Here is a 27,368-nt window from a genome sequence, read left to right on the forward strand (position 1 = left end):
GGTCATGTTGCAGCTGTACAAAACTCTGGTGCGGCCGCATTTGGAGTATTGCGTGTAATTCTGGTCACCGCATTATAGGAAGGATGTGGAAGCATTGGAAAGGGTGCAGAGGAGATTTACCAGAATGTTGCCTGGTATGGAGGGAAGATCTTATGAGGAAAGGCTGAGGGACTTGAGGCTGTTTTCGTTTAAGAGAAGAAGGTTAAGAGGTGACTTAATTGAGGCATACATGATGATCAGAGGATTAGATACGGTGGACAGTGAGAGCCCTTTTCCTCGGATGGTGATGTCTAGCACGAGGGGACATAGCTTTAAATTGAGGGGAGATAGATATAAGACAGATGTCAGAGGTGGGTTCTTTACTCAGAGTAGTAAGGGCGTGGAATGCCCTGCCTGCAACAGTAGTGGACTCGCCAACACTAAGGGCATTCAAATGGTCATTGGATAGACATATGGACGATAAGGGAAGAGTGTAGATGGGCTTTAGAGTGGTTTCACAGGTCGGCGCAACATCGAGGGCTGAAGGGCCTGTACTGCGCTATGTTCTAAGGTCCACACCTCCACCCTATCCCCATAACCCAGTAACTCCACCCAACACTAAGGGCAATGTTGGACAGTAAGGGCAATTTTATCATGGCCTATCCACCTAACCTGCACATCTTTGGACTGTGTGAGGAAACCAGAGCACCCGGAGGAAACCCACGCACATACGGGGAGGATGTGCAGACTCCGCACAGACAGTGACCCAAGCCGGAATCGAACCTGGGACCCTGGAGCTGTGAAGCAATTGTGCTATCCACAATGCTACCGTGCTGCCCCTTGATAATGTGCTATGTAACAGAGTGCTATCTTACCACACAAAACTCAATAAAGATCCTGCTTTGGGCAAATCTTGGTGTTTGGTAGAATCCTTTGTAAGGTATAGAAGACCAATCACACCAGGGGGAGGGCTGGTGAGGGACTGAGGAGTTGGGGAGAGCTGATAAGGGGTATGGAGTTGGGTTGGAGGATGAGTGGTGTGTGTGGTTGGGGAGGGGTGATGTGGGGGTGTGGGTCTTGGTGGAAGCATGATGGAGGGTATGGGTGGGGGGATGGGTGATGATTTGGTGCTTGAGGGGGGGCTGAAAGGGCCTCTCCTGTTCCTGTGTAACAGGTTCCAGGGGGCTGAATGGGTCTTCTCCTGTTCCTGTGTAACAGGTTCCAGGGGGCTGAATGGGTCTCCTCCTGTTCCTGTGTAACAAGCTCAGGGGGGCTGAATGGGCCTCCTCTTCTTCCAGTGTAACAGGCTCAAGGGGGCTGAATGGGCCTCCTCCTGTTCCTGTGTAACACACTCGAGGGAGCTGAATGGGCATTCACCTGATCCTGTGTAACAGGCTTGAGTGGGGGCTAATGGGCCCTATCCTGTTCCTGTGTAACACGCTTGAGGGGGTCTGAATGGGTCTCCCCCTGTTCCTGTGTGACAGACTTGAAGGGGCTGAATGGGCCCCCTCCTGTTCCAGTGTAACAGGCTTGAAGGCATGAGCGGGCTACCTCCTGTTCCTGTGTAACAGGCTCGAGGGGCTGAGCGAGCCTCCTCCTGTCTAACAAACTCAAGGGAGCTGAATGGGCCTCCTCCTGTACCTGCACAACAGGCTCGAGGGGGTGCTGAATGGACTTCCTCCTCTTCCTGTGTAACAGGCTCGAGGAGCTGAATTGGCCTCCTCCTGTTCCTGTGTAACAGCCTCAAGACGGCTGAAAGGCCTCCTCCATTTCCTGTATATCAGACTCGAGGAGCTGAATGGGCCTCCTTCTGTTCATGTGTAATAGGTTTGAGGGGGGTTAATGGGCCCCATCCAGTTCCTGTGGAAAAGCTCGAGGAGGTTGAAGCGTCTCCTCCTAATCCTGTGTAGGCTTGAGGAGCTGAATTGGCCTCCTGTATCTGTGTAACTGGCTAAAGGGGGCTGAGTGGGCCTTCTCACCTTCCTGCGTATCCGACTTGAGGAGGTTGAGTAGGCCTCCTCCTGTTACTGTGCAACAGACTCAAGGAGGCTGAATGGGCCTTCTTCTGTTCCTGTGTATCCGACCTGTGGGGGCTCAATGGGCCTCCTCCTTTTCCTGTGTATCAGACCCGCGGGGGCTGAATGGGCCTCCTCCTGTTATTGTGGAACAGGCTAAAGGGCACTGAATGGGCCTCCTCCTGTTACTGTGGAACAGGCGAAAGGGCACTGAATGTGCCTCCTCCTGTTACTGTGGAACAGGCTTCAGGGGCTTGAATGGGCCTCCTCTTGTAACTGTGGAACAGGCGAAAGGGCACTGAATGGGCCGCCTCCTGTTTCTGTGGGACAGGCCATGATGTAGAAATGCCGGCGTTGGACTGGGGTGGGCACAGTAAGATGTCTTACAACACCAGGTTAAAGTCCAACAGGTTTATTTGGAATCAAGAGCTTTCGGAGCCCAGCTCCTTCATCAGATGATGAAGTACAGCTCCTTCATCACCTGCTCTGTGGCATTTTTGCTTTCAGTTTCGTTCCGAGAAGGAGCTGGGCAGAAGCCTGTTAAATATCTCTCCCAGAAAGGCAGGAACTTCTCTGTCTGTTATCTTGACTGGGGTAAGCAGGTCTGGACACTCTATCAGTCCTGTGAAGGTTTAACTCCAGATTTAAGTGCTGCAAGTATTCTCCATCCAGCCAAGCCTATGCGAGTTTAAACCTGTGGTAAACCACTATTGTATTGTATTGTACTGTTACGTGCCTGGGCTTGTCTCGTCTGGCTCCGCCTGTGGCTCCTCCCCTCAGCCTCATGTATAAAGGTGGCTGGTCTCCACCTCTGATCCAGTTCGGGACCAGAGGCCAGGAAGCTTTCTGTTTAGTGTATTAAAGCCTCAGTTACGTTCACCACTCGTCATGTTCATTGATGATGTATCAATTTAATACACTAAACATCTAATATGAATTCATCACTCAAGCCTGATCGCCTGGAGCTGGGCCCACAGGCAGCTGTCGTCACTGCAACTTTTGAGCACTGGCTAAGCTGCTTTGAAGCGTACCTCGGATCCTTCACCGACCTCCAAAAGAAGCAGACCCTCCACGCACGGGTGAGCCCGCAAGTCTTTCTTCTCATCAGGGATGCCCCCTCGTAGACGGAGGCGATAATGCTGCTGAAGGGACACTATGTTAAGTCTGTGAACGAGGTGTACGCTCGGCACCTTCTTGCCACGAGACGACAAAGCCCTGGGGAGTGACTAGCAGAATTCCTGCTTGCCTTGCTGGTACTCTGCCGGAGCTGTGACTGCCAGGCGGTATCGGCTATCCAACACGCGGAGCTGTTAATCAGGGACACTTATGTCGTGGGTATGAAATCGAGCTCCATCCGCCAGCGATTGCTAGAAAGGGGTACACTCGGCCTCCCAGAGACAGTGCTGCTCTCAAACTTGCTGGAGGTGACCTACCAGAACATGGAGGCCTCCACCGCCGACCACACGGCACCCTCGTGGACCTCGTGGACGCCGCCATCATCCGACCCGGGTGCGGCGCAAGCCTGTGCCGCGCAGCAGCTCGCCAATGCTGGAAGCCTGAAGTGCTACTTTTGCAGCCACGGTAATCACCCCAGACAACGCTGCCCTGCACAGATCGCGACTTGCAACGGGTGTGGGAGGAAGGGCCACTTTGCGAAAGCCTGCCAGGCCCGATCTCTCCCTAAAACACCTCGGCCCAGCAGCGCTGCCTGCTGCCTGCCGGGGCCGCCCCCAACTGCCGCGCCACCCGCCATGTGCAATCCGTGGGCGCCGCCATCTTCGATTTCGGCCGCCACTTGTGACCCATGGGGGCCGCCATCTTTAACGCCATTTTGTACTTCACCCGCCACGCGTGACCCACGGGGGCCGCCATCTTTGACGCCATCTTGGGACCAATCTGCCGCCTCCCGGGATCCCTGCTCACCCGGTCGTACGCTGGCCGCCGCTACCTCCAACCGGCCTACCCATCACCTTCCGAAACCCGCCTCCATCACGCTCGACCAGTCCCGGCCTCATCACCTCACAAAATCTACGATGACCGTCCGGATCAACGGGCACGAGACGGCCTGCCTTTTCGACTCCGGGAGCACAGACAGCTTCATACACCGAGATACGGTAAGGCGCTGCTCCCTCCCAATCGTACCCGCAACCCAGAAAATCTCCCTGGCTTCCGGATCACATGCAGTAGAAATCTGGGGGTACTGTGTTGCGACCCTTACTGTACAAGGCGTAGAGTACGCTAACTTCAAACTCTACGTCCTTCCCCATCTCTGCGCTGCCGTATTACTGGGGCTCGACTTCCAGTGCCACCTCCAAAGTCTTACTTTAAAGTTCGGCGGACACCTGCCCCCCTAACCTTCTGTAGCCTCGCCCGACCCTCGCTCTTCGCTAACCTCACCCCGGACTGTAAGCCCGTCGCTACTAGGAGCAGACGATACAGTGCCCGGGACAGGGCCTTTATCAGGTTGGAGGTCCAGTGACTCCTACGAGAGGGGATTATTGAGGCTAGTACCAGCCCCTGGAGAGCCCCAGTGGTGGTCGTCAAGACTGGGGAGAAGCACCGGATGGTCATCGACTACAGTCAGACCATCAACCGGTGCACGCAGCTCGATGCGTGCCCCCTCCCCCGCACATCTGACATGGTCAATCAGATTGCGCAGCATTGATCTTCTCCACAGTTGACTTGAAGTCCGCATACCACCAGCTCCTTATCCACCCGGAGGACCGTCAATACACTGCCTTCGAGGCAGATGGCCGCCTCTACCACTTCCTCAGGGTTCCCTTCGGCGTCACCAATGGGGTCTCGGTCTTCCAAAGGGAAATGGACCGAATGGTTGACCAGTACGGGCTGCGGGCCACGTTCCCGTACTTAGATAATGTCACCATCTGCAGCCATGACGAGCAGGACCATGACGCAAACCTCCAGCATTTCCTCCACACCGCTAAGCTCATGAACCTCACTTACAATAAGGAAAAATGCATTTTCCGCACAACTCGCCTAGCCATCCTTGGCTACGTTGTGGAAAACAAAGACCTAGGGCCCAACCCCAACCGCATGCACCCCCCCTGGAACTCCCCCTCCCCCACTGCCCCAAGGTCCTGAAGTAATGCCTGGGGTTCTTCTCCTACTATGCCCAGTGGGTCCCCAATTATGAGGACAAGGCCCGTTCGCTTATTAAATCCACCCTTTTTCCCCTGACGGTTGAGGCCCGTCTGGCCCTCAACCGCATCAAGGCAAATATTGCCAAAGCCGCGATGCACGCTGTGGACGAGTCCATTCCGTTCCAGGTGGAGAGCGATGCGTCGGAATTTGCGCTGGCCTCTACCCTCAACCAGGCGGGTAGGCCCGTGGCTTTCTTCTCCCGTACCCTCCATGCCTCCGAAATTCGACACTCCTCCGTCAAAAAGGAAACCCAAGCCATTGTGGAAGCTGTGCGACATTGGAGGCATTACCTGGCCGGCAGGCAATTCACTCTCCTCACTGACCAACGGTCGGTTGACTTCATGTTCAATAACACACAGCGGGGCAAGATCAAGAATGACAAGATTCTGAGGTGGAGGATCGAGCTCTCCACCTACAACTACGATATCTTGTATCGACCTGGGAAGCTCAATGGGCCCCCAGATGCCCTATCCCGCGGTACAGGGGCTGGTTTAGCACACTGGCCTAAATCGCTGGCTTTTAAAGCAGACCAAGGCAGGCCAGCAGCGCGGTTCAATTCCCGTACCAGCCTCCCCGAACAGGCGCCGGAATGTGGCGACTAGGGGCTTTTCACAGTAACTTCATTTGAAGCCTACTTGTGACAATCAGCGATTTTCATTCATTTCATTTCATTTAATTTTTTCACATGTGCCAGTGCACAAGTAGACCAACTTCGGGCCCTCCACAATGACCTGTCACCCGGGGGTCACCCATTTTTTTCACTTTATCAAGGCTCGCTACCTGCCTACTCCATCGATGAGGTCAGGACCGTGACCAGGGACTGCCAGGTCTGCGCGGAGTGCAAACCGCACTTCTATCGGCCAGACAGAGTGCACCTGGTAAAGGCCTCTCGCCCCTTTGAGCGCCTCAGCATCGATTTCAATGGGCCCCTCCCCTCCATTGATCGTAACGTGTACTTCCTCAACATTGTTGACGAGTGTCATGATATTCAAACACACACATCATGATGGACACACCAACAGGCAAATCAGAGCACACAACACCACAACCAATCACACACAAGAACACCAACCACATAAAAAGCACGAGCACGACACCTGGTGGTCAGTAGGTCTGGGGACAAAGACACGGAGAAGAGCTGTTACAAAATCACAAACAGGGAATCCCCACGTGCAGAGTGTCAAGACAAAACTGTACATAGTAAGTTTAAATAAAATAGCGTTGTACCATATACAACCGTGTTGGCTCATCTGTGTGTCAGAACACCCAACACCACATGGTACAGGAGTGGATCGATACCTGCCAACTAACCTGCCATTCTGGACATGGACCGCACCGACAAACCGCAGCCGTTGCAAGTCGCGGGGAACCTAGGTACCAATTGGAAGCTCTTCAGGCAGCGATTTGACCTGTACATCCGAGCCACCGAAAAACAGAGTGCCTCGGATGAAACGAAGATTGCAATGCTCCTCTTCTACGCAGGTCAGCACGCCCTCGACGTCTTCAACTCACTGGTGTTCGAAGAAGGCGAAAACCAATCCAAATATGACACGGTCATCCTCAAACTGGACCAGCACTTTAAAGTTGAAGTAAATGAAAGTTTTGAAAGATACCCCTTTCAGCAACGCCTGCAAGGTAAGGAGGAGCTTTTTCAACCCTTTTTGACGCACCTCCGGATTCTAGCGCAGTCCTGCGGTTACGGCACCACCACAGAGTCCATGATCAGGGACCAGATTGTTTTTGGCGTTGCCTCTAGTGGCCTACGCCAGCAGCTTCTTAAAATAAAAAGCCTCACCTTAGCATCTGCTGTGGAAGCCTGTGTCCTCCACGAAAATGCTACCTGCCGTTTTGCCCGATTTCAGGCGTCCGAGTTGGCACGGAGGGGGTCCCCAGCCGTCGAATCGGCAAGCCAGGCCGCCCACGACGTCGAACGCATCCAGGCCGTCGATTACTTCCCGACCCAAGGCCCGGACGACAGCGGCCGCTTCCCGCGCTTTTCGCGGTCTCCCGCGCTGGTGCGCGCCAAAAATAACGGCCACATCGAGGGACGCACTGCGCAGGCGCGCCCACCGCAAGATCGCACTGCGCATGCGCAGTGGCGCAACGAACGCCGTGACGTCATGACGTGCGGCAATTGTGGAGCTCTACATTTAAAAGGGCAATGTCCTGCAAACAACCGACAGTGCCTCAGATGTGGCAAGATGGGCCACTACGCTGCCCACTGTCGTTCGGCTCAACCCATGGATCCGGCACATCCCCGACAATCTCGCAGACAAGTCAGGACCGTCCAGCCCACGCATCAAGACTTCCAGTTAAGTGATGCAGATGACCAGGATGCCTTCCGCGTTTCCGTCATCGATGTCAACAAGGTCAATGCCATCAATCCAGCCGATGAGTGGTGTGCCACCCTGACGGTCAACCGATCGCGCGTCACCTTCCGTCTGGACACCGGCGCATCCGCCAACCTGATTGCATATTCTGCAGTCCAGGCCATGAAGGTCAAACCACCCATCACGCCATCCCGGCTCAAGATGGTTGACTATAATGGGAACGTCATCCCGTCCATAGGATCTTGCCAGCTACAGGTAACTCACAAGATGCACATGGCCACACTCCCCTTCGAAGTTGTCGGCTCATCAAAAGACTCGTTACTGGGCGCACAGGCGTGTAAGGTCCTTCACCTGGTACAGCGCATTATGTCTCTCTCTCCAGATGAGATATCCGACTTCCCGGATGCTGAGTTCCACGTAAATCTCCATTCCCTCCTTGCTCACAACCAGGAGGTTTTTGAAGGCATGGGGACATTGCCATACACGTACAAGATTCGACTCAAACCGGACGCCATCCCTGTCGTTCACGCACCTCGCAGGGTTCCTGCGCCACTCAAAGACCGCCTCAAGTTACAACTGCAGGATCTTCAGGACCAAGGGGTCCTATCCAGGGTCACGGAGCCCACGCCATGGGTCAGCTCCATGGTCTGTGTAAAGAAGCCCTCTGGCGAGCTCCGCATATGTATAGATCCTAAAGATCTGAATAACAACATCATGCGAGAACACTATCCCATCCCGAAACGAGAGGACCTCACCAGCGAGATGGCGCAAGCCAAAATATTCACCAAATTGGATGCGTCCAAAGGATTTTGGCAGATCCAATTGGACCCGGCCAGCCGAAGACTATGCACATTCAACACCCCTTTTGGCAGATTCTGCTACAACCGGATGCCATTCGGCATCATTTCAGCATCTGAAGTTTTCCACCGCATTATGGAGCAGATGATGGAAGGCATCGAAGGGGTACGTGTATATGTGGACGATATCATCATTTGGTCCACCACTCCGCAGGAACACATGCATCGTCTACGACGTGTCTTCACCCGCATACGACAAAATGGCCTGCGTCTCAACCGTGCGAAGTGTGCCTTCGGCCAGACGGAGCTGAAATTCCTCGGGGACCACATCTCACGGTCAGGGGTCCGTCCCGATGCAGACAAAGTTAGCGCCATCACAGCCATGCCACGGCCGGCTGACAAGAAGGCTGTCCTAAGATTCCTGGGCATGGTTAACTTCCTTGGGGAGTTCATTCCCAACCTGGCTTCTCATACAACGAATATGCGCCATGTCGTAAAAAAATCGACAGAATTCAACTGGCACCAATTGCATCAGCGGGAATGGGAGGAGCTCAAGCACAAACTGGTCATGGCACCAGTGCTGGCGTTCTTTGACACGACTCGCCCTACAAAGATCTCAACAGACGCCAGCCAATCTGGTATTGGAGCGGTACTCCTGCAAAAAGACAGCACGTCGTCATGGGCCCCGGTTGCATATGCTTCACGAGCCATGACCCCTACCGAACAGCGCTACGCGCAAATAGAAAAAGAATGCCTGGGCTTGTTAACTGGACTGGACAAGTTCCACGACTATGTGTATGGCCTGCCACGATTCACGGTTGAAACTGACCACCGCCCCCTGGTCAACATCATTAACAAAGACCTGAACGACATGACCCCTCGCCTCCAGCGCATCTTACTTAAACTCAGGAGGTATGATTTCGAACTGATCTACACTCCGGGGAAGGATCTCATCGTGGCGGACACTCTCTCCCGAGCAGTGAGCACACCACCAGATGCGGAGGGGTTCGTGCGTCAAATTGAGGCACACGTAACTCTGACAGCAGCAAATCTGCCAGCTGATGATCCTAGTCTGGCCCACATACGCGCAGAGACGGCGACTGACCCCCTTCTGCAGCGAGTGATGCGCCACATGACGGAAGGGTGGCTCAAAGGGCAGTGCCCCCAGTTTTATAATGTGCGAGATGACCTTACCAACATAGACGGGGTCCTTATGAAATTAGACAGGATCGTTATTCCGCACAGCATGCGCCAGATGATTCTTCATCAACTACACGAAGGCCACTTGGGCGTCGAAAAATGCAGACGAAGGGCCCGAGAGGCGGTATATTGGCCGGGTATTAATGAAGACATAGCCAACATGGTGCTCAACTGCACAACCTGTCAGAGGTTTCAGCCGGCGCATCCTCCGGAGACGCTTCTACCACACGAGATGGTGACGTCCCCCTGGGCGAAGGTGGGTGTTGACCTATTTCACGCGCTCGGCAGAGATTACATCGTTATTATAGACTACTTCTCAAACTACCCGGAAGTCATGCCTCTCCATGATCTGACGTCGTCCGCAGTCATTGGGGCCTGCAAGGAAACATTTGCTCGCCATGGCATTCCAAGGACTGTCATGTCAGACAATGGACCCTGCTTCGCCAGCCGTGAATGGTCGTCCTTTGCCGCAGCATATGGTTTCACTCATGTGACATCCAGCCCTCTACATCCACAATCGAACGGGAAGGCTGAAAAGGGTGTCCACATCGCCAAGCGGCTCCTGTGCAAGGCGGCTGCTGCCGGATCGGACTTTAACCTCGCCTTGCTGGCCTATCGATCGGCCCCGCTATCCACGGGTCTCTCGCCAGCGCAGCTACTAATGGGTCGCTCCCTCAGGACGACGGTACCTTCCATCCTGGCACCAACAACAGACCATGAGACGGTTCTTCGGAACATGCAAATGCAGCGTGATCGCCAGAAAAGTCGGTACGACACACGAGCGACGGACCTGCCCCCCCTGTCCTCCGGAGACAAAGTACGCGTCCATCAACCGTATGGTGGCTGGTCAGCATCGGCCGAAGTCCTCCGACAAGTGGCTCCCCGCTCGTTCCTGGTTCGCATGCCGGATGGTTCAGTGCGTCGCCGCAATCGGCGCGCCCATCGCCGACTTCCACGCTCGCAGCCACACAGTACGCACACGCCAGATCCTCAACAGGCTTCCGAGGATGACTTTGTGGAGCTGCCGCACATCACGCCCTTTCCATCGCCACCCATGGCCATGCCTGCACAGCAGCCGGTGGTTCTTGATCCACCCTTGAGGCGGTCAACCCGAACTCGTCACAAGCCCATTAGACTGGACTTATAATACCGTTCATATGTCTAACAAGTTGCACAATTTTACATGATAACCTGTTGTTGTTTATCGTTCCAGATGTCGTCTGACTGGACAACTGTTCAAGTTTTTTTTTTCCTCTCGTTCGCATTTATGTTATGTTATGTTATGGTACAACTTGGTTCATGTGACGCACCCGACATCGCCCCATGTAAATAGTTCCGTCATATGCACATGCTGTACACGACACACACACACTCTTAGATGCACTCACGACACGATCATATTTATTACCACGTAGGCACATATCTTTGTAAAAAGGGGGGATGTCATGATATTCAAACACACACATCATGATGGACACACCGACAGGCAAATCAGAGCACACAACACCACAACCAATCACACACAAGAACACCAACCACATAAAAGCACGAGCACGACACCTGGTGGTCAGTAGGTCTGGGGACAAAGACACGGAGAAGGGCTGTTACAAAATCACAAACAGGGAATCCCCACGTGCAGAGTGTCAAGACAAAACTGTACATAGTAAGTTTAAATAAAATAGCGTTGTACCATATACAACCGTGTTGGCTCATCTGTGTGTCAGAACACCCAACACCACAACGAGTACTCACGATTCCCCTTTGCCATCCCATGCCCTGACATGACCTCTGCCTCCGTTATCAAGGCCCTGCACAGTCTTTTCACCTTGTTCAGGTTCCCCACCTACATCCATAGCGATCGGGGTTCCTCCTTCATGAGCGACGAGTTGCGTCAGTTCCTGCTCAGCAAAGGCATCGCCTCAAGCAGGATGACCAGCTACAACCCCCGGGGAAACGGACAGGTGGAGAGGGAGAACTCTCCTCCTGTTCATGTGTAACCGGCTGGAGGGGGCGAATGGCCCTCCTCCTGTTCCTGTGTAACAGGCTCGAGGGGGCTGAATGGGTCTCCTCCTGTTCCTGTGTAACAGGCTCGAGGGGGCTGAATAGGCCTCCTCCTGTTCCTGTATAACAGCTCGAGGGGGCTGAATGGGCCTCCTCCTGTTCCTGTGTAACAGGCTCGAGGTGGCTGAATGGGCCTCCTCCTGTTCCTGTGTAACAGCTCGAGGGGGCTGACTGGGCCTCCTCCTGTTCCTGTGTAACAGCTCGAGGCGGCTGAATGGGCCTCCTCCTGTTCCTGTGTAACAGCTCGAGGGGGCTGACTGGGCCTCCTCCTGTCCCTGTGTAACAGGCTCGAGGGGGCTGAATGGGCCTCCTCCTGTTCCTGTGTAACAGGCTCGAGGGGGCTGAATGGACCTCCTCGGATAAACAATCAGACAATTAGATTGACATTGCCAATGGGAAAGATGTTTAAAGGGATTTCATGTGATGACTGCTTGCTTGCGTAGAGAGAGAGAGTTAATCCAGACAGCAAACATGGTCGGAGATCATGATTTATTCATTTAATTTTATTAGTTAATGATTTGTGACAAAGATCCTGAATTAGGAAACCCCAGTAAACATTGTTCATTAAACATTCTGAAAATCTTTTGATAAGGTAAAGCTGATCAATATCCTGTATGGTTTGAATAAAGTGAACTACTGAAGACACCCTGAAACCCGAACAGACAGATGGTGGTGTGCAGTGGTAATGTCCCTGGGCTAGTAATCCTGGGACCCAGGGTAATGCTCTGGGGAAACCAGCTTGGACCCCACCCACGGCAGATGGGCTGAATGGGCCTCCTCAAGTTCCTGTGTAACAGGCTCAAGGATGGCTGAATGGACCTCCTCCTGTTCCTGTGTAACAGGCTCCAGAGGGCTGAATGGACCTCCTCCTGTTCCTGTGTAACAGGCTCGAGGGGGCTGAATGGCTCTCCTGTTCCTGTGTAACAGGCTCAAGGATGGCTAAATGGGCCTCCTCCTGTTCCTGTGTAACAGGCTCCATAGGGCTGAATGGGCCTCTTCCTGTTCCTGTGTAACAGGCTCCAGAGGGCTGAATGGGCCTCCTCCTATTCCTGTGTAATAGACCCGAGGGAGCTGAATGGGCCTCCTCCTGTGTAACAGGCTCCAGAGGACTGAATGGGCCTCCTCCTGTTCCTGTGTAACAGGCTCCAGAGGGCTGAATGGGCCTCCTCCTGTTCCTGTGTAGTCGGCTCGAGGGAGCTGAATGGGTGTGGTGAACATATTATGGTAACCATTCACTACTGTATTACATTATATTATGCTGTTGCCCATGTGGGCTCCACCTATGGACCATTGTATTGTATTACACCGCTTGTATCATGTTGGTGCCCTTGTGGGCTCCGCCCTCTTGAGGGGAGGTATAAAGAGCAGCTGCCCTGTCGGCGGCTCTCAGTGCAGAGCAGTCGCAGGCAGGCACTGTTCTAGTTGATTAAAGCCACTGTTCACTTCAACTCTCTGTCTCGTGTGAATTGATGGTCGCATCAATGGGCCTCCTCCTGTTCCTGTGTAACAGGCTCGAGGGAGCTGAATCGGCCTCCTCCTGTTCCTGTGTAACAGGCTCAAGGGGGCTAAATGGGCCTCCTTCTGTTCCTGTGTAACAGGCTCGGGGATGGCTAAATGGGCCTCCTCCTGTTCCTGTGTAACAGGCTCAAGTGTTCAATTGAAAGCGGGATGGTCAGGAAACCCTTTTCAGATTATCGTCAAAACCCCCACTTGATTCGCTAACGCACTTCAGGTGAAGGAAATCTGCCCAACCTTACACTGTCTGGCCTACAGGTGACTCCAGTCTCCCAGTGACTGCCCCTCTGAAAAGGACGAGCGGCAATTCGGGGAGGAATGGGCAATCAATCTTGCCCTTGCCTGTGACACCAACTCATGAATGACAACCCACACCCTTAGACGACAGACAGAAAGACACCCAGACCCTGAAACCAGTAAAGCCAGAGACATTTCCTCACTCATTGAGTTGTTTCTACTGGAAGCAGATGAGGAGAGCGAGGACCAGACATGAAGCTATTTCCCGGTAATAACTGGGATGGCTCCGGAGCGGAGCCCCCGAGTTGGGAGTCGTCAGGGGTAGAGTGGTTGGCTGAGGGGTGGTGGGCAGCTCCACCCTCACTACGCATTTGCCAATGTTCCCGACCCCGTCGACTGCGACCAGCTCCACCTCGGGGAAACAGCAGGAGGCGCTGTAGTTGGCGGCAGTCCTGTTCATCTCCAGCTCATGCGTCTCCAAGGTGCCGTTACCGAGGCGACTGTAAATATTGGTGATCCCCGTTCCAGAGTCGCTGAGCACAGCCTCCAGCCTCCAGGTCTCCTGACTACAGTTGGCACCTGGCACAGGTGGGCAAGGGTATTCCAGGTGGGTGGTTGTACAGTTTGGGGAGCTGACGTCCTCGACCTGTGGGCACAGACAGCAAAGTGAAAGAGATGCAGCGAGAGGGGCCTGGACCCTTAATACATCCTGATACGATTCTCATCACACAGTGCAGCACTCCCTCAGTACTGACCCTCCGACAGTGCAGCACTCCCTCAGTACTGACCCTCTGACAGTGCAGTACTCCCTCAGTCCTGACCCTCCGACAATGCAGCACTCCCTCAGTACTGACCCTCTGACAGTGCAGCACTCCCTCAGTACTGGTCCTCTGACAATGCAGGACTCCCTCAGTACTGACCCTCCGACAATGCAGCACTCCCTCAGTATTGACCATCTGACAGTGCAGCACTCCCTCAGTACTGGCCCTCCGACAGTGCAGCGCTCCCTCAGTACTGGCCCTCTGACAGTGCAGCACTCCCTCAGTATTGGCCATCCCATAATGCAGCATTCCCTCAGTCCTGATCTTCTGACAGTGCCGCACTCCCTCAGAACTGACCCTCTGACAGTACAGCACTCCCTCAGTACTGACCCTCTGACAGTGCAGCACCCCCTCAGTACTGACCCTCTGACAGTGCAGCATACCCTCAGCACTGATCGTCTGACAGTGCAGTACTCCTTCCATACCGACCCTTCGACAGTGCAGCGCTCCCTCAGTACTGATCCTCTGACAGTGCCGCACTCCCTCAGTACTGATCCTCTGACAGTGCCGCACTCCCTCAGTACTGATCCTCTGACAGTGTAGCACTCCCTTAGTACTGGCCCTCCGACAGTGCAGCACTCCCTCAGTATTGAACTTCTGACAGTGCAGCACTCCCTCAGTACTGACCCTCTGACAGTGCAGCACTCCCTCAGTACTGACCCTCTGACAGTGCAGCACTCCCTCAGTATTGAACTTCTGACAGTGCAGCACTCCCTCAGTCCTGATCTTCTGACAGTGCCGCACTCCCTCAGAACTGACCCTCTGACAGTGCAGCACTCCCTCAGTACTGACCCTCTGACAGTGCAGCACTCCCTCAGTATTGAACTTCTGACGGTGCAGCACTCCCTCAGTACTGACACTCTGACAGTGCAGCACTCCCTTAGTGCTGGCCCACTGACAGTGCAGCACTCCCTCAGTACTGACCCTCTGACAGTGCAGCACTCCCTCAGTACTGACTCTCTGACAGTGCAGCACTCCCTCAGTACTGACTCTCTGACAGTGCACCGCTCCCTCAGTTCTGACCCTCTGACAGTGCAGCACTCCCTCAGTACTGACCCTCTGACAGTGCAGCACTCCCTCAATACTGACCCTCTGACAGTGCAGCACTCCCTCAGTATTGAACTTCTGACAGTGCAGCACTCCCTCAGTCCTGATCTTCTGACAGTGCCGCACTCCCTCAGAACTGACCCTCTGACAGTGCAGCACTCCCTCAGTATTGACCCTCTGACAGTGCAGCACTCCCTCAGTATTGAACTTCTGACGGTGCAGCACTCCCTCAGTTCTGACCCTCTGACAGTGCAGCACTCCCTCAGTATTGAACTTCTGACAGTGCCGCACTCCCTCAGAACTGACCCTCTGACAGTGCAGCACTCCCTCAGTATTGACCCTCTGACAGTGCAGCACTCCCTCAGTATTGAACTTCTGACAGTGCAGCACTCCCTCAGTACTGACACTCTGACAGTGCAGCACTCCCTTAGTGCTGGCCCACTGACAGTGCAGCACTCCCTCAGTACTGACCCTCTGACAGTGCAGCACTCCCTCAGTACTGACCCTCCGACAGTGCAGCGCTCCCTCAGTACTGACCCTCTGACAGTGCAGCACTCCCTCAGTACTGACCCTCTGACAGTGCAGCACTCCCTTAGTGCTGGCCCACTGACAGTGCAGCACTCCCTCAGTACTGACCCTCTGACAGTGCAGCACTCCCTCAGTCCTGACTCTCTGACAGTGCAACACTCCCTCAGTACTGACTCTCTGACAGTGCACCGCTCCCTCAGTACTGACTCTCTGACAGTGCAGCACTCCCTCAGTACTGACTCTCTGACAGTGCAGCACTCCCTCAGTACTGACTCTCTGACAGTGCAGCACTCCCTCAGTACTGACTCTCTGACAGTGCACCGCTCCCTCAGTTCTGACCATCATATTAACGTGAAGATGAGGGAGATAAAGGCTATTTTCACTGCCTCTCCCAAGTGGGAATCTCCATAAATCCCAGTACCTGGTCCCTGACAGTGAGATGGAGCACGTCATAATTGAAGTCATCGGTTTCGGTGGACGTGGCTTCGATGGTGATGGTGATGGTCGTCCCAGTCGCTGTGCCATTCGGAACGATGAAATAGGCCACTGCTGCAACACTCTTGTTCCCCTGAAGTGTGACGCTGGGAGTGAGAGACAGCGAGAATTATACAGGATGATCAATCACGGAAACAGGGAGCTGGATTCTCCGATTCCGGGATTATGTCACCAGGCCGGAGTGGGAACGGTGGCGTTTTTCCCCAGACAACCTGGCACAAAACGGCCACCGATTCCCCGTTTTACTGGGGCTAGCAGGACGGCAGCGTAGAACACCCGGCACTAGCTGCCGATACGCCGCGGAGAATTGCCGGGTCCATGGCTGTGCATGTGCATGGCGGCGGCCTGCAGCTGCTGCTCCATGCAACATGGCGGAGGCCTGCAGCTGCTGCTCCATGCAACATGGCGGAGGCCTGCAGCGGCTGCTCCGTGCAACATGGCGGAGGCCTGCAGCGGCTGCTCCGTGCAACATGGCGGAGGCCTGCAGCGGCTGCTCCGTGCAACATGGCGGAGGCCTGCAGCGGCTGCTCCGTGCAACATGGCGGAGGCCTGCAGCGGCTGCTCCGTGCAACATGGCGGAGGATGCTCGCGGACATGGCACGCGAAAATGTGCCTCCCCTTCGGCTGGCTCGCGCACCCCAGACTTCCCCGTGCGTCCCGGACCACCCCACCTCAGTGTCCCCAGCTTCGAATAATGTCCCCCCCCTGCCCGTGGATCGGCCCTCCCCCACCGTGGTGCCGCTGGACTAAGTCCGCAGCCGCCAAGCTGAGTTCCAGACGAGTGTGACCACACGTGTCCCGGGAACTCGGCCAGACGGGGGCGGTGCATCGGGGGGCGCGCAAGGGACTGAGGCAGTCGATACATGGTGCGGCGTACTCCTAGAGTAATGGAGGCCATTCGTCGAAGGTGATTTCAGCGTCGGCGACTGGAGAATCCAGCACAGGATATTAGTCCATCCGCTGTGTGTCTGAGTTTCCACTCCACACGAGGCTCTGCCGAGACACTCTTCACTTCTACTCTGTATCTAACCCCGTGCTGTACCTGTCCTGGGAGTGTTTGATGTGGACAGTGTAGAGGGATCTTTACTCTGTATCTAACCCCGTGCTGTACCTGTCCTGGTAGTGTTTGATGGGGACAGTGTAGAGGGAGCTTTACTCTGTATCTAACCCCGTGCTGTACCTGTCCTGGGAGTGTTTGATGGGGACGGTGCAGAGGGAGCTTTACTCTGTATCTAACCCCGTGCTGTACCTGTCCTGGGAGTGTTTGATGGGGACAGTGTAGAGGGAGCTTTACTCTGTATCTAACCCCGTGCTGTACATGTCCTGGTAGTGTTTGATGGGGACAGTGTAGAGGGAGCTTTACTCTGTATCTAACCCCGTGCTGTACCTGTCCTGGGAGTGTTTGATGGGGACAGTGTAGAGGGAGCTTTACTCTGTATGTAACACCGTGCTGTCCTTGTCCTGGGAGTGTTTGATGGGGACAGTGTAGAGGGTGCTTTACTCTAAATCTAACCCCGTGCTGTACCTGTCCTCGGTGTGTTTGATGGGGACAGTGTGGAGGGAGCTTTACTCTGTATCTAACCCTGTGCTGTACCTGTCCTGGGAGTGTTTGATGGGGACAGTGTAGAGGGTGCTTTACTCTGTATCTAACCCCATGATGTACACGTCCTGGGAGTGCTTGATGGGGACAGTGTAGAGGGAGCTTTACTCTGTATCTAACCCCGTGACGTGCATGTCTTGGGACTGTTTGATGGGGCCAGTGTAGAGGGAGCATTACTCTGTGTCTAAAACCGTGCTGTACCTGTCCTGTGAGTGTTTGATGGGGACAGTGTATAGGGAGCTTTACTCTGTATCCAACCCCATGCTGTACCTGTCCTGGGAGTGTTTAATGGGGACAGTGTGGAGGGAGCTTTACTCTGTATCTAACCCCGTGCTGTACCTGTCCTGGGAGTGTTTGATGGGGACAGTGTAGAGGGAGCTTTACTCTGTATCGAACCCCGTGATGTACATGTCTTGGGACTGTTTGATGGGGCCAGTGTAGAGGGAGCATTACTCTGTATCAAACACCATGCTGTACCTGTCCTGGGAGTCTTTATTGGGGACAGTGTAGAGGGAGCTTTACTTTGTATCTAACCCCATGCTGTATCTGCCTTGGGAGTGTTTTATGGGGACAGTGTGGAGGGAGCTTTACTCTGAATCTAACCCCGTGCTGTACCTTCCCTGGGAGTGTTTGATGGGGAGAGTGTGGAGGGAGCTGTACTTTGTATCTAACCCCGTGCTGTACCTGCCCTGGGAGTGCTTGTTGGGGAGTGTGGATGGAGCTTTACTATGTATCTAACCCTTGCTGTACCTGTCCTGGGAGTGTTTGATGGGAACAGTGTGGAGGGAGCTTTACTCTGTATCTAACCCCGTGCTGTCCATGTCCTGTGAGTGTTTGATGGGGACAGTGTAGAGGGAGCTTTACTCTGTATCTAACCCCGTGTTCTCCTGCCTGGGAGTGTTTGATGGGGACAGTGTAGAGGGAGCTTTACTCTGTATCTAATCCCGTGCTCCACCTGTCCTGGAAGTGTTTGATGGGGACAGTGTGGATGGAGCTTTACTATGTATCTAACCCTTGCTGTACCTGTCCTGGGAGTATTTGATGGGGACAGTGTGGAGGGAGCTTTACTCTGTATCTAACCCCGTGCTGTCCATGTCCTGTGAGTGTTTGATGGGGACAGTGTAGAGGGTGCTTTACTCTATATCTAACCCCGTGCTGTACCTGTCCTGGGTGTGTTTGATGGGGACAGTGTAGAGGGAACTTTACTCTGTATCTAACCCCGTGCTGTACCTGTCCTGGAAGTGTTTGATGGGGACAGTGTGGAGGGAGCTTTACTCTGTATCTAATCCTGTGCTGTACCTGTCCTTAGAGTGTTTTATGGGGACAGTGTAGAGGGAGCTTTACTCTGTATCTAACCCTGTGCTGTACCTGTCCTGGGAGTGTTTGATGCAGCCAGTGTAGAGGGAGCATTACTCTGTATCTGGCACCATGCTGTACCTGTCCTGGGAGTGTTTAATGGGGACAGTGTAGAGTGAGCTTTACTCTGTATCTAACCCCGTGCTGTACCTGTCCTGGGAGTTTTTGATGGGGACAGTGTCGAGGGAGCTTTACTCTGGATCTAACCCCGTGCTGTACCTGTCCTGGGAGTGTTTGATGGGCACAGTGTAGAGGGAGCTTTACTCTGTATCTAACCCCGTGCTGTACCTTTCCTACGAGTGTTTGATGGGGACAGTGTAGAGGGAGCTTTACTCTGTATCTAACCCCGTGCTATCCCTGTCCTGTGAGTGTTTGATGGGGACAGTGTAGAGCGAGCTTTACTCTGGATCTAACCCCATGATGTACATGTCCTGGGAGTGCTTGATGGGGACAGTGTAGAGGGAGCTTTACTCTGTATCTAACCCCGTGACGTACATGTCTTGGGACTGTTTGATGGGGCCAGTGTAGAGGGAGCTTTACTCTGGGTCTAACACCGTGCTGTACCTGTCCTGTGAGTGTTTGATGGGGACAGTGTAGACGGAGCTTTACTCTGTATCTAACCCCATGATGTACATGTCCTGGGAGTGCTTGATGGGGGCAGTGTAGAGGGAGCTTTACTCTGTATCTAACCCCGTGACGTGCATGTCTTGGGACTGTTTGTTGGGCCAGTGTCGAGGGAGCATTACTCTGTGTCTAAAACCGTGCTGTACCTGTCCTGTGAGTGTTTGATGGGGACAGTGTAGAGGGAGCTTTACTCTGTATCTAACCCCGTGCTATCCCTGTCCTGTGAGTGTTTGATGGGAACAGTGTAGAGCGAGCTTTACTCTGTATCTAACCCCATGATGTACATGTCCTGGGAGTGCCTGATGGGGACAGTGTAGAGGGAGCTTTACTCTGTATCTAACCCCGTGCTGTACCTGTCCTGTGAGTGTTTGATGGGGACAGTGTAGAGGGAGCTTTACTCTGTACCTAACCTTGTGCTGTACCTGTCCTTAGAGTGTTTTATGGGGACAGTATAGAGGGAACTTTACTCTGTATCTAACCCTGTGCTGTACCTGTCTTTAGAGTGTTTTATGGGGACAGTGTAGAGGGAGCTTTACTCTGTATCTAACCCTGTGCTGTACCTGTCCTTAGAGTGTTTTTTGGGGAGAGTGTAGAGGGAGCTTTACTCTGTATCTAACCCTGTGCTTTACCTGTCCTTAGAGTGTTTTATGGGGACAGTGTAGAGGGAGCTTTACTCTGTATCTCACCCTGTGCTGTACCTGTCTTTAGAGTGTTTTATGGGGACAGTGTAGAGGGAGCTTTACTCTGTATCTAACGCTGTTCTGTACCTGTCCTGGGAGTGGTTGATGGGGACAGGGTAGAGGAAGCTTTACTCTGTATCTAACCCGTGCTGTACCTGTCCTTGGAGTGTTTGATGCAGCCAGTGTAGAGGGAGCATTACTCTGTATCTGACACCATGCTGTACCTGTCCTGGGAGTGTTTAATGGGGACAGTGTAGAGGGAGCTTTACTCTGTATCTAACCCCGTGCTCTACCTGTCCCCGGAGTGTTTGATGGGGACAGTGTAGAGGGAGATTTACTCTGTATCTAACCCTGTGCTGTACCTGTCCTGGGAGTGTTTGATGGGGACAGTGTAGAGGGTGCTTTACTCTACATCTAACCCCGTGCTGTACCTGTCCTGTGAGTGTTTGATGGGGACAGTGTAGAGGGAACTTTACTCTGTATCTAATCCTGTGCTGCACCTGTCCTGGAAGTGATTGATGGGGATAGTGTCGTGGGAGCTTTACTCTGTATCTAATCCTGTGCTGTACCTGTCCTTAGAGTGTTTTATGGGGACAGTGTAGAGGGAGCTTTACTCTGTATCTAACCCTGTGCTGTACCTGTCTTTAGAGTGTTTTATGGGGACAGTGTAGAGGGAGCTTTACTCTGTATCTAACCCTGTGCAGTACCTGTTCTGGGAGTGGTTGATGGGGACAGTGTAGAGGAAGCTTTACTCTGTATCTAACCCTGTGCTGTACCTGTCCTGGGAGTGTTTGATGCAGCCAGTGTAGAGGGAGCATTACTCTGTATCTGACACCATGCTGTACCTGTCCTGGGAGTGTTTAATGGGGACAGTGTAGAGGGAGCTTTACTCTTTATCTAACCCCGTGCTGTACCTGTCCTGGGATTGTTTGATGTGGACAGTGTAGAGGGAGCTTTACTTTGTATCTAACCCCATGCTGTACCTGCCTTGGGAGTGTTTGATGGGGACAGTGTGGAGGGAGCTTTACTCTGTATCTAACCCCGTGCTGTACCTTCCCTGGGAGTGTTTGATGGGGACAGTGTGGAGGGAGCTTTACTTTGTATCTAACCCCGTGCTGTACCTGCCCTGGGAGTGCTTGATGGGGACAGTGTGGAGGGAGCTTTACTCTGTAACTAACCCTGTGCTGTACCTGTCCTGGGAGTGTTTGATGGGGACAGTGTAGAGAGTGCTTTACTCTGAATCTAACCCCGTGCTGTACCTGTCCTCGGTGTGTTTGATGGGGACAGTGTAGAGGGAGCTTTACTCTGTATCTAACCCTGTGCTGTACCTGTCCTGGGAGTGTTTGATGGGGACAGTGTAGAGGGTGCTTTACTCTGTATCTAACCCCATGATGTACACGTCCTGGGAGTGCTTGATGGGGACAGTGTAGAGGGAGCTTTACTCTGTATATAACCCCGTGACGTGCATGTCTTGGGACTGTTTGATGGGGCCAGTGTAGAGGGAGCTTTACTCTGTATCCAACCCCATGCTGTACCTGTCCTGGGAGTGTTTTATGGGGACAGTGTGGAGGGAGCTTTACTCTGTATCTAACCCCGTGCTGTACCTGTCCTGGGAGTGTTTGATGGGGACAGTGTAGAGGGAGCTTTACTCTGTATCTAACCCCGTGATGTACCTTCCCTGGGAGTGTTTGATGGGGACAGTGTGGAGGGAGCTGTACTTTGTATCTAACCCCGTGCTGTACCTGCCTTGGGAGCGCTTGATGGGGAGTGTGGATGGAGCTTTACTATGTATCTAACCCCGTGCTGTACCTGTCCTGGGAGTGTTTGATGGGGACAGTATAGAGGGAGCTTTACTCTGTATCTAACCCCATGCTGTACCTGTCCTGGGAGTGTTTAATGGGGACAGTGTGGAGGGTGCTTTACTCTGTATCTAACCCCGTGCTGTCCCTGTCCTGTGAGTGTTTGATGGGGACAGTGTAGAGGGTGCTTTACTCTATATCTAACCCCGTGCTGTACCTGTCCTGGGTGTGTTTGATGGGGACAGTGTAAAGGGAGCTTTACTCTGTATCTAACCCCGTGCTGTACCTGTCCTGTGAGTGTTTGATGGGGACAGTGTAGAGGGAACTTTACTCTGTATCTAATCCTGTGCTCCACCTGTACTGGAAGTGTTTGATGGGGACAGTGTGGAGGGAGCTTTACTCTGTATCTAATCCTGTGCTGTACCTGTCCTTAGAGTGTTTTATGGGGACAGTGTAGTGGGAGCTTTACTCTGTACCTAACCCTGTGCTGTACCTGTCCTGGGAGTGTTTGATGCAGCCAGTGTAGAGGGAGCATTACTCTGTATCTGGCACCATGCTGTACCTGTCCAGGGAGTGTTTAATGGGGACAGTGTAGAGTGAGCTTTACTCTGTATCTAACCCCGTGCTGTACCTGTCCTGGGAGTGTTTGATGGGGACAGTGTAGAGGGAGCTTTACTCTGTATCTAACCCCGTGCTGTACCTGTCCTGGGAGTGTTTGATGGGCACAGTGTAGAGGGAGCTTTACTCTGTATCTAACCCCGTGCTGTACCTGTCCAGGGAGTGTTTAATGGGGACAGTGTAGAGTGAGCTTTACTCTGTATCTAACCCCGTGCTGTACCTGTCCTGGGAGTGTTTGATGGGGACAGTGTACAGGGAGCTTTACTCTGTATCTAACCCCGTGCTGTACCTGTCCTGGGAGTGTTTGATGGGCACAGTGTAGAGGGAGCTTTACTCTGTATCTAACCCCGTGCTGTACCTTTCCTGGGAGTGTTTGATGGGGACAGTGTAGAGGGAGCTTTACTCTGTATCTAACCCCGTGCTATCCCTGTCCTGTGAGTGTTTGATGGGGACAGTGTAGAGCGAGCTTTACTCTGTATCTAACCCCGTGACGTGCATGTCTTGGGACTGTTTGATGGGGCCAGTGTAGAGGGAGCATTACTCTGTGTCTAAAACCGTGCTGTACCTGTCCTGTGAGTGTTTGATGGGGACAGTGTAGAGGGAGCTTTACTCTGTATCTAACCCCGTGCTATCCCTGTCCTGTGAGTGTTTGATGGGGACAGTGTAGAGGGAGCTTTACTCTGTATCTAACCCCGTGCTGTACCTGTCCTGGGAGTGTTTGATGGGGACAGTGTAGAGGGAGCTTTACTCTGTATCTAACCCCGTGATGTACATGTCTTGGGACTGTTTGATGGGGCCAGTGTAGAGGGAGCATTACTCTGTATCGAACACCATGCTGTTCCTGTCCTGGGAGTCTTTAATGGGGACAGTGTAGAGGGAGCTTTACTCTGTATCTAACCCCGTGCTGTACGTGTCCTGGGAGTGTTTGATGGGGACAGTGTAGAGGGAGCTTTACTCTGTATCTAACCCCGTGCTGTACCTGTCCTGGGAGTGTTTGATGGGCACAGTGTAGAGGGAGCTTTACTCTGTATCTAACCCCGTGCTGTACCTGTCCTGGGAGTGTTTGATGGGGACAGTGTAGAGGGAGCTTTACTCTGTGTCTAACCCCGTGCTGTCCCTGTCCTGTGAGTGTTTGATGGGGACAGTGTGGAGGGAGCTTTACTCTGTATCTAACCCCGTGTTGTACCTGCCTGGGAGTGTTTGATGGGGACAGTGTAGAGGGAGCTTTACTCTGTATCTAACCCCATGATGTACATGTCCAGGGAGTGCTTGATGGGGACAGTGTAGAGGGAGCTTTACTCTGTATCTAACCCCGTGATGTACATGTCTTGGGACTGTTTGATGGGGCCAGTGTAGAGGGAGCATTACTCTGTATCTGACACCATGCAGTCCCTGTCCTGGGAGTGTTTAATGGGGACAGTGTAGAGGGAGCTTTACTCTGTATCTAACCCCATGATGTACATGTCCTGGGAGTGCTTGATGGGGGCAGTGTAGAGGGAGCTTTACTCTGTATCTAACCCCGTGATGTACATGTCTTGGGACTGTTTGATGGGGCCAGTGTAGAGGGAGCATTACTCTGTATCTGACACCATGCAGTCCCTGTCCTGGGAGTGTTTAATGGGGACAGTGTAGAGGGAGCTTTACTCTGTATCTAACCCCATGATGTACCTGTCCTGTGAGTGTTTGATGGGGACAGTGTAGAGGGAGCTTTACTCTGTATCTAACCCCGTGCTATCCTTGTCCTGTGAGTGTTTGATGGGGACAGTGTAGAGGGAGCTTTACTCTGTATCTAACCCCGTGCTGTACCTGTCCTGGGAGTGTTTGATGGGGACAGTGTAGAGGGAGCTTTACTCTGTATCTAACCCCGTGATGTACATGTCTTGGGACTGTTTGATGGGGCCAGTGTAGAGGGAGCATTACTCTGTATCGAACACCATGCTGTTCTTGTCCTGGGAGTCTTTAATGGGGACTGTGTAGAGGGAGCTTTACTCTGTATCTAACCCCGTGCTGTACGTGTCCTGGGAGTGTTTGATGCGGACAGTGTAGAGGGAGCTTTACTCTGTATCTAACCCCGTGCTGTACCTGTCCTGGGAGTGTTTGATGGGGACAGTGTGGAGGGAGCTTTACTCTGTATCTAACCCCGTGTTGTACCTGCCTGGGAGTGTTTGATGGGGACAGTGTAGAGGGAGCTTTACTCTGTATCTAACCCCATGATGTATATGTCCTGGGAGTGCTTGATGGGGACAGTGTAGAGGGAGCTTTACTCTGTATCTAACCCCGTGATGTATATGTCTTGGGACTGTTTGATGGGGCCAGTGTAGAGGGAGCATTACTCTGTATCTGACACCATGCTGTCCCTGTCCTGGGAGTGTTTAATGGGGACAGTGTAGAGGGAGCTTTACTCTGTATCTAACCCCGTGCTGTACCTGTCCTGGGTGTGTTTGATGGGGACAGTGTAGAGGGAGCTTTACTCTGTATCTAACCCCGTGATGCACATGTCTTGGGACTGTTTGATGGGGCCAGGGGAGAGGGACCATTACTCTGTATCGAACACCATGCTGTACCTGTCCTGGGAGTGTTTGATGGGGACAGTGCAGAGGGAGCTTTACTCTGTATCTAACCCCGTGCTGTATCTGTCCTGGGAGATTTTGATGGGGGCAGTGTAGAGGGAGCTTCACTCTGTATCTAACCCCGTTCTGTATCTGTCCTGGCAGTGTTTGATGGAGACAGTGTAGAGGGAGCTTTACTCTGTATCTAATCCTGTGCTGTATCGGTCCTGGGAGTGTTTAATGGGGACAGTGTAGAGGGAGGTTTAAACTGTATCTAATCCCGTGCTGAACCAGCCCAGGGAGTGTTTGATGGGGACAGTGTAGAGGGAGGTTTAAGCTGTATCTAACCCCGTGCTGAACCATCCCAGGGAGTGTTTGATGGGGACAGTTTATCACAGAAAAATACAGTGCAGAAAGCCCATTTGGCCCATCGAGCCTGCCACCGCAAGATCTGCCAATCCTAATGCCATTTGCACCTCGATCAGGTCGCCCCTCAGTCTTCTCTGCTCCAGCGAAATTAATCCAAGCCTACCCAAATTATCTTTATAACTTAAATGTTCCATCCCAGGCAACATCCTGGTGAATCTCCTCTGCTCCCTCTACTGTGAAATCACATCCTTCCTATAATGTGGTGACCCGAATTGCACACAGTACTCCAGCTGTGGCCTCACCAAAGTTCTGTATAACTCCAACATGACCTCCCTACTTTTGTAATCTATGCCTCGATTGTGTACCATATGTCTTTTACAATCACTATTAACCTGCCCTTCTGCCTTCAGAGATCTATTTACAAATACGCCAAGGTCTCTTTGTTCCTCAGGACTTCCCAGTGTGGTGCCATGCATTGAATATTTCCTTGTCAAATTGCTCCTTTTAAAGTGTAACACCTCACACCTTTCAGGATTAAATTCCACTTTTCTGCCCATTTGATCATCCTGTCTATATCATTCCGTAACCCAAGACTTTTAGCCTTACTGTTAACCAACCGTCCTATATTTGTGTCATCCTTAAACTTACTGATCCTTACCCCCCACACACTCATCTAAGTCATTACAGTAAAGGGCAAATGACAAATGGTACCCCACTAGACACTGGCTTCCAGTGTAGAGGAAGCTTTACTCTGCATCTAACCCCGTGCTGTATCAGTCACAGAATCACAGAATCCCTGCAGTACAGAAGGAGGCCCTTTGGGCTATCACGTCTGCACTGACCCTCCCAAAGAGCATTCTACCTGCCCTCATCCCCAGAACCCCACCTACCCTTTGACACTAAGGGGCAATTTAGCATGGCCAATCCACCTAATCCGCACATCTTTGGACTGTGGGAGGAAACCGAAGCAGCCGGAGGAAACCTATGCCGACACGTGGAGAACGTGCAAACTCCACACAGACAGTGACCCAAGGCCGGAATTGAACCCAGGTCCCTGGTGCTACTGAGCCGCCCACTGTACAGGGCTGTATCGGTTTTTTTAAAGCTTTATCTAACCCCGTGCTGTACCTTTGATGTGTTTATACCTGGATGGAACGATCCGTTGAGCAAAGTTCTGATCATCTCTGACAGTCAAGTTGTACATTGCCGTTGGCCCCTCTGATTTCAGAGTAATAGTCACATTGAATTCCTGTCCTAACCGGACAATTTCATCATCCTCTACCTAAATGGAGAGACACACACCGACTGGATGGTCAGATACACCAGCTTCATCATTTATATCCATCCACAGTCGCATGGAACTGTTCCTGTAATCTAATGAGAGACAAACAGTCTGCCTAACTGCACTCCCGGGAGACAGAGTTGCAGTGGGAGAGAGGGGGAGATTGAGAAAGACAGAGATAGAGCAAGAGATTGAGAGAGGCAGAAATTGAGTGTGTGTGAGAGAGAGAAAGAGAGAGAGAGAGAAAGATTGAGAGAGAGAGAGATTGAATGGGAGAGAGGCAAAATTTGAGTCTGTGAGGGAG

The 27,368-nt window shown here is 52.8% G+C and overlaps 1 protein-coding gene across 1 annotated transcript in view; it reads right to left on the reverse strand.

Annotated features, from left to right (window-relative positions):
* Positions 1-12,032: 12,032 nt before the first annotated feature.
* LOC140386495 (von Willebrand factor A domain-containing protein 7-like) overlaps positions 12,033-27,368 on the reverse strand; it is a 232,342-nt gene continuing 217,006 nt past the window's right edge. The window contains exons 15-17 of the mRNA XM_072468886.1: positions 26,928-27,064; positions 16,114-16,273; positions 12,033-13,942 (exon numbers count right to left, since the gene is read on the reverse strand). Of these exons, the coding sequence (XP_072324987.1) occupies positions 13,514-13,942; positions 16,114-16,273; positions 26,928-27,064 (726 nt within the window). The 3' untranslated portion in view covers positions 12,033-13,513. The remainder of the gene's footprint in view (positions 13,943-16,113; positions 16,274-26,927; positions 27,065-27,368) is intronic.

This window comes from Scyliorhinus torazame, chromosome 12, assembly GCF_047496885.1.
Source record: "Scyliorhinus torazame isolate Kashiwa2021f chromosome 12, sScyTor2.1, whole genome shotgun sequence".
In the NCBI taxonomy this organism is placed as follows: Eukaryota; Metazoa; Chordata; class Chondrichthyes; order Carcharhiniformes; family Scyliorhinidae; genus Scyliorhinus; species Scyliorhinus torazame.